Here is a 13,581-nt window from a genome sequence, read left to right as displayed (position 1 = left end):
CAGCACTAAGGTCTAACAAGACCAGTACAGAGAGGAGTCCTCTATCAGGACTAAGGTCTAACTAGACCAGCACAGAGAGGAGTCCTCTATCAGCACTAAGGTCTAACAAGACCAGCACAGAGAGGAGTCCTCTATCAGGACTAGGGGTTAGGGGCCTCTCATGGTGAGTATCCAGGGCATCCAGTTCCTTGTGAGGTCTGGATCTCATTCATTGATAAAGACCGCGCAGCATTCACCTCCAGGAGGAGGAGGAGGAGGTCCTCCTCCTCCTCCAGAGGGAGGGCGGTGAACACACGATGCCATTGGTTGTAAAATCATATTATTTTTCTCTGCCAAAAGAAAAGCCTGAGCTTTGACTGGGCTGTGAATGTGTTTCAGGTTCTATTGCACCCGACACGCCTCATTCTTTTCACGCTAATCCCCTGACGAGCAGGAAGGGACAGGACTCTGCTTGAAGGACTCCAGAAACCAGTTCCCTTTCCCCAGCCCGAAGGCAGCGAGGGATCCTGCGCCAAATGTGTCAGACATACTGCAATTTGAGGTTTTGACCCCTCGGGCTCGGCAAAGAGAACCGACCCCTCTCAATACGGGGAAATAGACCTATTTAAAGATATATGTGATATGAGCAATAATCTTAAATGTGCCTCTGTTTTTTATAGTTATTTACTCAACTAATCATATTATATATATATATATATTTTTTTTTTATAAACAACAAATAAAGCAATAAACTAAATATAATATTTATGACTGTATTCAAATTCCAATATAGTCATATATATATATATGACTGTATTTAAATTATAATACAGTCATGTATATATATATATATATATATATATATATATATTAGGGCTGTCAATCGATTAAAAAAATTTAACTAATTAATCGCACATTTTGAAATTCATTAATCGCGATTAATCGCGATTACTCGCAATTAAAAGTTAAAAGTTAAAAGTTCATTCTTTTTAAAGACCAAACTTCACACAGAGCTGTGTTTTCAAAGAGGCTCCTACCTATAAAGAGTGCGAGGTATTTAATATCGTGGATGATAAATTGTTTCTTCAGTGAAACATCAGATTAGTAAAAAAGAAGAAGTATATTGAGACCCCATTGGTCCTGTCATCTTTAACACTGAACAGCAGAACCAGTGGCCTTGGTAACTGACTGACATTCACATATGTCACGTTAACCCTCTGGAGGCTGGGCTCATTTTATACATTTTACAACAACAATTAAATTCACCTTTTAAAGGCGTTTTCATGTGACACCCAGTGGCGGTTCGTCCATAGGGGGCGCTAGGGCGCCGCCCCTCTTAAAATTTGGAGATGAAAAAAAAAGAAGAAGAAGAAAAAAAAAAAAAATCTGTCAAAAAACATTATATGCCAAATCATTTAAATAGTAAATATACCGTGTTGACGCGCTAAATGTGTGTGGGAGACCGTGAAGCCCCTCTGTCAACAACCACTTAAGTTAATGTGAAAAATATAATATATCGCCATTATCACGGAGAGAAGCCCTCCCTTTTTCGGGCGCTGGTCTAACGTGTGTGCGGCATTGATACAACATTTCAGTCGTTTTTGGCAAAGACCGCTTCACATTGGCGAATGAAACTGGGAATCTTAAGCATAAATGTGCGCACGCGATTGGATTATTGGGCAGATCAGAGACCCGTATGTTCCTCAGCCCATAGAGCAGTGTTGCCAGGTCCATGGTTTTCCTGCATGGAATCGCCACTTTTGAAGCAAGTGTTGCGCTGGTTGAATTTTTGTCCTTGGTTCGGTAGACCTATTTTGCATGCAAATTACATGAATATCTTTAAATAAAAATCCATATTTTAAATGAAATAATTTATTCATACCCAAATCCTACCAAACTGACTCCAGATCAGCACGCATAACATTTTATTTATGATAATATACTGTATCTAATTACACAAGGCCATTTTAGGACATAGGGAAATAACTGTTTAGGAAAACTGCTTTTTAATGCTGGCAAACTAAACATATGTTGTTACTTTGTAGATATTACAATATATTTGGCAATGATAGCAATGCTGTTGGACTTTAAAAGCAGTGTATATGGTTTGGCACGGGCATATTTTGCGTACTGATATTGGGCTGGTTTTGGCTGGTTTTGATTGGCCATTGGGCTGGTTTTGTCACACAGACCTGGCAACCCTGCTCACAATGGTTTTATATTGCTGAGGGTGAGATGAGTGAAAAGCGATGTTGCACTATTTTGCCTATATTCTTTTATAAAATTAACCGTTTATGTTACATACAGTAATGGTCCTGATCACGGCGTCCAGCTGTCGTGTCATTTAGACCGTCAACATATACCTTTGGTGGCCGTCTCATTGAGCCACTTTGGCACCGTTTTGTTTAGCTACATCCGTCGCCCCGACGTATATTTTCCTTGTGTAAATTGTGTTTTGCGTGTCTAGGAAGTGGAAGTGCAGAGACAGATCAGAAGGCAAATGTGTGTTCTGTTGTCTTCTGCAGGTATGTGTTTCCTTTTGTTCAAAGTTAGAATTTTCTGTTTCTTTTGAAATGATTCTATTTTATGTAGTTATTTATTTTGTCCATTAGGGGTCTCTGTTTTCCCTTGTATGTTACATGTCATGGTTTTGATGAGAATTGTTATTATTTAGATTTATTGTGATCCTGTCTTCCATGGAAAATGGTTTTATTTTAATGAAAAGAATGGAAGTGCAGAGACAGATCAGAAAGCGAATGTGTGTTCTGTTGTCTTCTGCAGAATAAATAAGTGCTGGAAAATCCACCATCTGAGCCGACTTCTTCCATGCCTGCCCACATCAGTTACATCTGCTCTGAACCTCTTTCATGTGAGGGTGAAACTCTTTTATTTTGCAAACCTCTAAAACCCAACCCAATGTTTCTTAAAGAATTCTGCTCTGAACCTCTCATGCCCAAAGTTACAGTGTGTTGATAGTTGTTATTGGACAGTGTTGATGAGCACGCTGTGTTCTTGAAATAAAGCTTTGGTTTTTACAATATTCTACTCAAAACCTCTTTTCTTCTCATTGTTGAGTGCTATTTAAACCGCGTCGCCCAACTGCGCCCCCCCAAAAAAAAATTTCACCAGCCGCCACTGGTGACACCCCCACGTGTTCTACATCAAACATTCCAGAACAATCTCAGCTCTATTCAATGAGGCTCATTGTCCTCGCGCGTGTTCTCTGCTCTCTGACTGACAGGCTGCTAATGAGGTCCTTTGTGATTTACTGAGTGTTCATTGGTTGTTTTTTTCCCAAAATGTTGACAGACAAACGGATTGACCAATCACGGTGAAGGTTTCGTGTGACGAGTTCTTTCCGCGCCGATGTCGCTCCGTCGCCCTCCGTTCCTCTCTGTGTCTCAGGGGAGACGGGGAAGGAAACCCGACTGATTCATCCACGAGTTAAACTGATTTATGATCCTTATTTTTGCGGATAAATAATTGTTTTAAAAACGGAAACAGTGTTAAACCGTACTGCCGCGGCTTGACACTCGGTTTGAGTGTAACAACTTCAACGAACACCGGAAGTAAACAAAGTTGCGTTAATTGCGTTAAAATATTTTAGTGCGTTAACGCGGCCAAATTAATCGTATAGATTAACGCGTTAACGCTGACAGCCCTAATATATATATATATGACTATTTAAATTATAATACAGTCATGTACAGTGCCGCCGCTCCCATAGCGCACTACGCGCTGTGCGTAGGGCACCAAGTCCTGAGGGGGCACCAACAAATAGGCAACTAAAAAAATCATCATAGTTATAATAATTATAATGCCGATATTATTTCAGAAATATTAGTCACCTATTAGGCATGTACAGGACTGTCTCAGAAAATTAGAATAATTAGATAAAGTTCTTTATTTTCTGTAATGCAATTAAAACACAAAATGTCATTGCATTGGATTCATTACAAATCATCAACTTGCGCCTTTATTCTTTTATTCTTGTAATATTGCTGATTATACAGCTCTTAAGAAAACTCTAAAATCCTATCTCATAAAATTTTAATATTTCCTCAGACCAAGTAAAAAAAAAGATTTATAACAGCTGAGTGTTTGTCAAGGCTCAGGAAAACCTTTGCAGGTGTTTCGAGTTAATTAGACAATTCAAGTGATTTGTTTAATACCCTACTTAGTATACTTTTTTCATGATATTCTAATATTTAGAGATAGGATATTTGAGTTTTCTAAGCTGTAAGCCATAATCAGCAATAAATCAGAATAAAAGGCTTGCAATATTTCAGTTGATTTAATGAATCCAGAATGCATGTGACACAATTCTGCTGTCCAATGCGTTTTTTAATAAAAAACAACTTTTGAAAGGGCAATGACTCAGTTTCATTCGATGGAACACTTTCAATTAACAATTTTTTTTTTTTCAACCAGATAAAAAAAATTGAAAAAAAAGAAGAGAACAATGTTAGATAATCGAGTGTGCGACGATTTCATAGAAACAATAAAACACAAAACAAATACGTCACAGAGTGAAATATAATACAGACAGCGAGATGTTAGAGGCGACCACATTGTAACAGCTGCTGCTGCTCACAACTTCAGTTTCAAAGCTGTCAGTGAAGACGAGGGTCTCTCTGCTGCTGAGCCTGCAGGTCATTCTGGGACTACTCTTTATGTTTACCATTACCTCTGAGGCCACGCCCCCTCCGACCCCACACCGCCCTATCTTTAAAGAACAGGTGAAGGGTGTAATCACAAGCTTCCCTCTCCTCGGCGTCCACCGTTTGTTTAGCACGGGGTCATATTTAATAACACCTTTAGGCAATGAAAGACCCACTTGAATGTTATCTTAGCTCCCGGTCGACATTCCCGTGCGGCCTCGTGGTTTTCTGTCCGCTTCCTTCCTGCCTCTCTGCAGGTGATGCAGAACCCCCCCGACCTGGAGGCTGGAGTGAGGTGGATGCTGGCCGGTGTTTTCAATCAGGGTCTGGTTTATGAAGGGGGCCTGGAGAGAGCTTTTGCCTGAGCAGGCAGGCTAAGTGGTGGCATTCACGCTGTGTGTGTGTGTGTGTGAGGTTTTGGGACAGGGATGTCTATGTGTACAGATTGTAAAGCACTCTGAGACAAATTTTTTATTTTTGAAAATGGGCTATACAAATAAACTGAATTGAAAAACTGAATTGTGTGTGTGTGTGTCATAACCCCAGGATGTGTCATGTTGATACACATTGGACAGCTAGTTCTTTTGTCTCTCTTTGTAGTTCTTTTGTTTCTCTTTGTAGTTCTTTTGTGTCTCTTTATAGTTGTTTTGTGTCTCTTTGTAGTTGTTTTGTGTCTCTTTGTAGTTGTTGTGTTTCTCTTTGTAGTTCTTTTGTTTCTCTTTGTAGTTGTTTTGTGTCTCTTTGTAGTTGTTTTGTGTCTTTGTAGTTGTTGTGTGTCTCTTTGTAGTTCTTTTGTTTCTCTTTGTAGTTCTTTTGTGTCTCTTTGTAGTTGTTTTGTGCTTGTTTGTAGTCTCTTTGTTCCTGCAGCGGTGTGTCGTTGTTTGTCGTTGTAATCCTTCTCCATCTCTTCGTGTTGATTCTTTTCTTTCTTGTCTTTTTGAGTCGATCTGAGTCACATGTTGTATGTGAAGGGCCTGGGGCCGCCTGACACATTGGGCCCCTGGGCCTGTGACCGGTAGGCCGTTCACTAATCCATCTACGCTGTCCAATATGTATCAACGGGAAACAACCTGGAGTTATGACCCCCCCCCCCCCCCCCACACACACACACACACACACACACACACAGCCACATGTGCTGTATGCATGACATCACCCCTAATGCTGTGTAGTTGTTCCAATAAAGATGTAGACACGCCCCTTAGAGTTGAGAACAAGAACCCAGAAACCACAGCGCGGCGCTCACAGGGTTAACCCGCGCCGTGCGTTACGCAACCCAGGGCCGCCGCGGTCCCGGACCCGGGAGCAGCGCGTCAGAGGGCGGCTCTCCCGCGCCTATAAAGGCTCAGCCCCTCCGCGCGCGCCGTCCCGCTCCACAAGAGCCGGAGTCCGGGTCTATGTAGTGAGAGGCTGCCGGGCACACGCGCGAGCTGCAGGCGCAGAGGTGGAGAGTTTGACTTTACATTGTCCTCCTCCTCCTCCTCCTCCTCCTCCTCCTCCTCCTCCTCCTCCTCCTCCTCTCTGGGGCTGTGTTTCTCCTGCGCCCGGACACTGCGCTGCCTGACGGATATGTGCACACAGGATGATGACAACCCCTTTCCTCCCCGTAGAAGTAAAATAAAATAGGCTTTCGCTCACACTGGATTTACTCCTGTCGTTCCATATGAAGAAGCCAAAAGTAAGTGACCTGTTCCTTGTTTGTTTGTCCGACTTATAAAGAAGAAGGAGAAGAAGGAGGAGGTGTAATGCGCATGCGGCTGTCTGGAGTCATAAACGTAACCTGTCAGATTATCGATTAACCTAAAAGAGTATTATTGTGTCTGTGGGGGGCAGACCTAACCCTAACCCTCTACACACACACTCTGCTGTTGGCTTTACCAACACCCCCCCCCCCCCCCCTCAATAGACCATCCGCCCGCTGCGCCACCAGCCGCTGTTGACTCGGTGTGTGTGTGATCTGGGCCGTGGTCCCGGATCCCGGGCCGCGTCACACCTTCGTGACGTTACCGTCCCCGCGATGGGGCCGCAGGTTGATCCCCGCCTGTGTGGCAGCCTGACACCGCAGTAAGCCGGCGCTAAGCAGGGAGAGAGGTCAGCGGCGGCGGGACGCGCGCCCGGTGACCTGCGGCCATCTGGAGGCTCCTCACAGGGGCGGAGGCAAGGAGGGAGGGAGGGAGGGAAGGAGGCAAGGAGGGAGGGAAGGAGGCAAGGAGGGAGGGAAGGAGGGAAGGAGGCAAGGAGGGAAGGAGGCAGGGAGGGAGTGAAGGAGGCAAGGAGGGAAGGAGGCTGCGGGCCGGCTCCTGTGTGTGTCTCCTCTCACAGAACATCTCCAGGGCTTTAAAACCACTGAGAGACGGTTTAACGTCAGAGAACCACCGAGCCAACGAGAGAGAGCCTTTAATATATTTATATATATATACATATATATATATATGTATATTAGAAGTGAAAACACGTTTCATTGAATATTTTTGTGTCTTCACCTTTTTAACAGGGGCACTGACTTTTGTTTGATGAGTCAGATAAATGTAATACGGATTTAACAAGGTGTGTGTGTGTGTACATGTGTGCATGTCTGTGTGTGTGTGTGTGTGCATGTGTGTGTGTGTACATGTGTGTGCATGTCTGTGTGTGTGTATGTGTGTGCATGTCTGTGTGTGTGTATGTGTGTGTGTGTGCATGTGTGTGTGTGTACATGTGTGTGCATGTATGTGTGTGTGTATGTGTGCATGTGTGTGTGTACATGTCTGTGTGTGCATGTGTGTGTGTGTGTTTGCATGTGTGTGTGTGTGTACATGTGTGTGTGTGTGTTTGCATGTGTATGTCTGTGTGTGTGTGTGTGTGTGAGAGAGAGAGAGAGCTTGTCGCTCGTTTTCTGACTCCAGTGCCGGAGGTCTGCGGGCCGTGTGAGGCCCCCCCCCCTCAGATATGTGGACGCCGTGGGGCATCAATCACTCCGCTGACCCCTGTCACGACCACCGGCTCGTGGACGGCGCTGTCGGGCCGAAGGTGTAAGGAGCAGCTGGAGGTGTCGACCTCTGACCCCGCGGGCGCTGCGACTCTCACACATCATTTAAATGTCCAGACGGCGCTGAGATGATTTTGTCACACGGCGTGCGGAGGTGGGCGTCGATGGCGCCGAGGTGTCAGAACTATCCAGTCCGCGGTATTCACAGATACATTGTGGGGGGGACTTGCATCTGCTAATCAAGTCCTGGGTTAATGATTTGTTCTTCTAGCTTAATAGTGGCATTAGGGCGACAGCGGGGGCGGGGCATTGGAGCTGATGGGGGGGGGGGGGGCGGGGCATTAGAGCTGATGGGGGTGGGGCATTAGAGTTGATGGGGGGGCGTTCCTGCTGCTGACTCACGGGACAGACTTCCTGTGGAGCTGGACTCCCTCGTGGTCTCGGCCTCCAGGTCCACACATTTTGGGTCTTTATGTATTTTTTTAACGACGCCGGCTTCAACCGGCGGATCCGTTCCCGAGGTTGAAGACGTTCTGACCTCCAGGGTCACACGCTGCTGCCACGTTGAGACCTCGGCACCATGAGGAGCATCGACAGCTCCAAAGATCCTTCTTCTTCTTCTTCTTCTTCTTCTTCTTCGTCTCTGTTCAAAGAGTGCCATGAGAAGAAGGGTGTCATGTGAATGTGGGGGGGGGGGGGGGGGAATTGAACACAGAGCCACGACTAAGAGTTTCCTGGGCGACCTTTGACCCTGCAGCAGGTGGTCCAGTGTGGGCGGAGCCAGCTCAGGGCTCTGGGCCTGCATGCAGACCAATTAACACAAAAGCATGTGGTTTAAGAAAAAATAATTTGGAGGCCGGGTTGCATTCCTGCACGCTTTGGGGGGGGGGGCAGCATGAGGGTTTAGTACTGGACCTGGAATCAGACGGGAGACCCTCCAGTAGAGACCCTCCAGTGGAGACCCTCTAGTAGAGACGCTCTAGTAGAGACCCTCTAGCAGAGACCCTCTAGTAGAGACCCTCTAGTGGAGACCCACTAGTAGAGACCCTCCTGTGGAGACCCTCTAGTAGAGACCCTCCAGTGGAAACCCTCTAGCAGAGACCCTCTAGTGGAGACCCTCTAGTAGAGACCCTCCAGTGGAGACCCTCTAGTAGAGACCCTCAAGTGGAGACCCTCCGGTGGAGACCCTCTAGTAGAGACCCTCTAGCAGAGACCCTCTAGCACAGACCCTCTAGTGGAGACCCTCTAGTAGAGACCCTCAAGTGGAGACCCTCCGGTGGAAACCCTCTAGTAGAGACCCTCTAGCAGAGACCCTCTAGTAGAGACCCTCTAGTGGAGACCCTCTAGTAGAGACCCTCCAGTGGAGACCCTCTAGCAGAGACCCTCTAGTGGAGACCCTCCGGTGGAGACCCTCAAGTAGAGACCCTCCAGTGGAGACCCTCTAGTAGAGACCCTCTAGTGGAGACCCTCTAGTAGAGACCCTCCAGTATAGACCCTCTAGCAGAGACCCTCTAGTGGAGACCCTCTAGTAGAGACCCTCCAGTGGAGACCCTCTAGCAGAGACCCTCTAGTGGAGACCCTCCGGTGGAGACCCTCTAGTAGAGACCCTCTAGCAGAGACCCTCTAGTGGAGACCCTCCGGTGGAGACCCTCTAGTAGAGACCCTCTAGCAGAGACCCTCTAGTGGAGACCCTCCGGTGGAGACCCTCCAACATTGACCCCAAGGTCACGAGAGAAATCCAGCGATGTTCTTTAGCCGGTGTTGAACAGAACGGACTGATCAGTGTGAAGATGGAACAATATATTTATCATGTTGATGTTCTAGAGATGTCCACTAGGGACAGTGTTGTTGTTGTTGTTGTTGTTGTTCCCATATGGCGGGATTGGGTAGTGATTTGTGAACTCGCTGATGCTCACATGGAGCCTTTTGACCCGGAGGCCTCGGCGGACTGTCACTGTCATGTGACACACATAACACGGCTAACGGCTTTGGTAGAAGCCATGGAGACGCCGGCGTGTTGGGCTGCGTCCGTAATGCGAACAGGGAGGGAGAGCGACGGGGGCGGAGCCAGAGGAAGGTCGAGGGGTGGATGGAGGAACCTGAGCGTCGGTAAATCTGGCCCGCGTCTCCGAGAGGCAGCGAGAAAAGAATGAAAAAAAGTGGCTCCAAAACCGAACCAGGTGGGACGCCATGCTCCACAGGCACGGAGTGGGAATGCACTGTGCGGTTTGGGGTTTTGTGGGTCAAGAGTTTAATTATTTGCGGGGGGGGGGGGGGGGAGGGGGGAACAGAATTTTCAAGCTGGAAAGAGATCAGATTCAACCCGTTCAAGCCAATGGAATGGGGGGGGGGGGGGGATTGAAGAGGGTAAAGTTAAGCACGGTTTTCAAACCCTCAACTTTTGGTATAAAGACTGTTTGTGCCAAACGGTAACAACATGTCCTGCAGAGGAACCGATTATGCCGCCTCCCCGCCCCCCTGTCCTTTCCCCCCATCCCCCGCCCCCCCCCCCTTACGTCTTGGAGTAATGACCACGAGCTCGTTAACGCTGGCGGCGAGCGACCGCGGCCGAGCGCTTCTCTCAGCTCGCTTTCGCAACTTTAAAAAAAGTGGTGAGTAAAACTAGGTGCAGGGGGAGGGGGGGGGGGGAGGTTGCACAACTCTCGTCTTTGATGTTCGAGCCAAGCTCCCTCCTCTTCCTCCTGCGTCTTCACCAGATCCAGTTATCTGTTGACATAGTGTGAAGTGGCTGTAGAGAAGCGGCTATAAGGGAACGCTCAGACACGGCTTTTCCTTTCCAGAGAAAACGACAGGAAGCGCACGGCCGTCAAATCCACTTTAACTCCACCGACTCGTTAACTCTCCTCTGGGAGCGAGGTCAGGTTTCCTGTTTGACCCCGAAGGCCTTTAGGTAGTCGGGGTGAACACTCCCCTGTAAGTGTTATACGTCTGGGGCTTTTATTGTGAAAGGTAAGAGCAGAAGGTGGCCTCGTGTTGGTTTGATGAATTCATCTGACAACAGATTTCACCAGCGGAGACTTCCTGTCCCCCGCTCGCTGTTTACAATCCGATTGGAAGTTGTAGTTGAGAGACAATTTTTTATTTTTAAATTTGAAATGAAAAACATATATTGAAAGATATTTGTATTGTCATATGCACAGTTAACAGACTCCGTACAATGAAAGTCTTACTTTGCTAAGTCATCCTTCCACACAGTTTTACAATAACTTTAAGGTCACATTTAAATATGAAAAAAGAAGGCAAATATATTTATATATATATTTATAAATATATTTATATATATTTATATATATTTATATATATATTGTATTTGGGCCAATGCATTCCAAGCCTGCTGAACGTCAAACTATCAAAATGTTGTTTTTTTATTTTTTTAAATCCATTTATAGCATTTATAGGCGCCACTGAAGCCGCTGAGCACCGTGAGCGGTGGATCCTCGATCCGCCTCCCCGATGACAACAGAACAACAGTCCATGAAACCACGGAGAATTAAATTGAATGGAAAATTGAATTGAATGGAAAATTGAATTAATTTGGTTGAATTGTGAGCGGCAACAAGAAGTTCACATGACACAATTCCTCAACTACAAATCGTGACTCAAATCTCTGAGACCGGATAATTGAGCCCAAACAACAAAATGTCAGGAAATGTGAAACAGCAACTTCTCAAAAGGAGACTAAACAGCCTGAAAATGGGAATCTCGTGTGTGACGGCGTGTCCTCGAATGCATCATCGTGGAAGTGTCCCCCCTCTCTGAAGCCGCTGTTCCCTCTCCACACCTCCACCTTCTCGTCCTCTCCAGCTCTCTCCATCACGCGGATGTTATCTGGTGAACGGGTCCTTACCTCAGCAACCGTGGTTCCTCACAGCAGGGTCTGCTCTCATTGGACAGAGGGTCTGCTCTCATTGGACAGAGGGTCTGCTCTCATTGGACAGAGCGTCTGCTCTCATTGGACAAAGGGTCTGCTCTCATTGGACAGAGGGTCTGCTCATTGGACAGAGTGGTCTGCTCTCATTGGACAGAGCGCCTGCTCTCATTGGACAAAGGGTCTGGCTCTCATTGGACAGAGGGTTCGTTTCATTGACTGCTCTCATTGGACAGAGGGTCTGCTTCATTGGACAGAGGGTCTGCTCTCATTGGACAGAGGGTCTGTTTCATTGGACAGAGGGTCTGCTCTCATTGACAGAGGCCTGCTCATTGACAAAGGGTAGGGTCTGCTCTCATTGGACAGAGGGTCTGCTCTCATTGGACAAAGGGTCTGCTCTCATTGGACAGAGGGTCTGCTCTCATTGGACAGAGGGTCTGCTCTCATTGGACAAAGGGTCTGCTCTCATTGGACAAAGGGTCTGCTCTCATTGGACAGAGGGTCTGCTCTCATTGGATGTCTACCATTGGACAAAGGGTCTGCTCTCATTGGACAAAGGGTCTGCTCTCATTGGACAGAGGACTGCTCATTGGACAAAGGTCTTGCTCATTGGACAAAGGGTCTGCTCTCATTGGACAGAGGGTCTGCTCTCATTGGACAAAGGGTCTGCTCTCATTGGACAAAGGGTCTGCTCTCATTGGACAGAGGGTCTGCTCTCATTGGACAAAGAGTCTGCTCTCATTGGACAGAGGGTCTGCTCATTGGACAGAGGGTCTGCTCCTCATTGGACAAAGGGTCTGCCTCTTTATTGGACAAAGGGTCTGCTCTCATTGGACAGAGGGGTCTGCTCACTGGAGGCGTGCTGGTCTGCCTCTCATTGGACAGAGGGTCTGCCTCATTGAACAAAGGGTCTGCCTCCTACTGATGAAGTTGTGGTCTGTTCATTGGACAGAGGGTCTGCTCTTATTGGACAAAGGATCTGCTCTCATTGGACAGAGCAGTGTTTCCCCAAGGTTTACAGCTTCAGGGGGGCGGGATCTGGGTGCTTGCCACCAAGGTTGGTGTCCCAAGCTTTAACTTAATGATGACCCCACGGCAGCAATCGACGTGGGGAGGGGGGCTAGGTAGTTTGTTTTAAACAACAGCAGAACAGCGCGGCAGCAGCAGCAGCCTAGGTAGATCGTAGCTCCTCAGCATCGTGGTTGTGTTGTGTTAATACGCTGCTCCGCCACACATTAGTCTGGCTCCTCGGGTTACCTGGAAGTGGCTCCTCGGGTTACCTGGAAGTGGCTCCTCGGGTTACCTGGCGCGGGTCCTCGGGTTACCCAGCGTCCTGGTTTTGCCAACCTCAGGCGCTAATTGGATTTCGGCGTGAAGGAGCATGTTGTGACGCTTCCAGAAAGACGAAGGAGCGTACATCCGGTTCCTCCTCTCGTTGAGATGACAGATCAAAACAGATCGTACTGCAACACTTCCGCCGCTCGGTGACTAACGGCATCACGAGGAGGAACATTTGAGGTGCTGGTCTTTACGGTCCTATCGCGGGTGGGATCCCGAGGCCGGAGCACGGAGCCCTCTGCTCTGGGATCCATTAAGATGTTAAATATTGACTATGTGTTAGAGACAAATGTGATAAAGAGGTTCTTCCGGATGGTTGTTGGCCGGATGAGTCCTATAGCGTGGGAAGAGGAACTGGAGACGGCGTGGAGCAGGAGCTCATGAGTCATATACAGAATGTAGTCAAATAAGTCTGGTGAATGTTTAGTTAACCAGGGGTGCAGAGTGTGGGGGACGGTTCTTCCTTCCATGTCAGGGTGTTCTGATCTTCAGGCCCACCCTGCACAAAACAACCAAGAAGAACAAACCTGAACCAGCTCCAAACGTCTGGAGGTATTTCGTTGGCACGGCCATTATCATCGCCGCGCTGTAATCCTCACATGAGAGCTACGGTTGCGTAGAAGAAGTCTCTGAACAATGATGGGAGACAATAAGAGGAAAACCCATCTGACAATAACATGAGTTTTTGCTAAACTTTCAAAAAAAAAAAAAAAAAAACTTTGAGTGAGATTTTGGCCTCCTTGTGT

General features: G+C 47.2%; 1 protein-coding gene across 1 annotated transcript in view; it reads left to right on the top strand.

Annotated features, from left to right (window-relative positions):
- Window positions 1-6,028: 6,028 nt before the first annotated feature.
- The window catches only part of kitlga (kit ligand a), a 40,064-nt gene continuing 32,511 nt past the window's right edge, over window positions 6,029-13,581 (top strand). The window contains exon 1 of the mRNA XM_056416926.1: window positions 6,029-6,318. Coding sequence (XP_056272901.1) covers window positions 6,304-6,318 — 15 coding nt within the window. The 5' untranslated portion in view covers window positions 6,029-6,303. The remainder of the gene's footprint in view (window positions 6,319-13,581) is intronic.

This window comes from Pseudoliparis swirei, chromosome 6 (genome assembly GCF_029220125.1).
Source record: "Pseudoliparis swirei isolate HS2019 ecotype Mariana Trench chromosome 6, NWPU_hadal_v1, whole genome shotgun sequence".
Classification (NCBI taxonomy): Eukaryota; Metazoa; Chordata; class Actinopteri; order Perciformes; family Liparidae; genus Pseudoliparis; species Pseudoliparis swirei.
The sequence above is the reverse complement of the archived record's forward strand: the minus strand, read 5'-3'. Positions and strand labels throughout refer to the sequence as shown.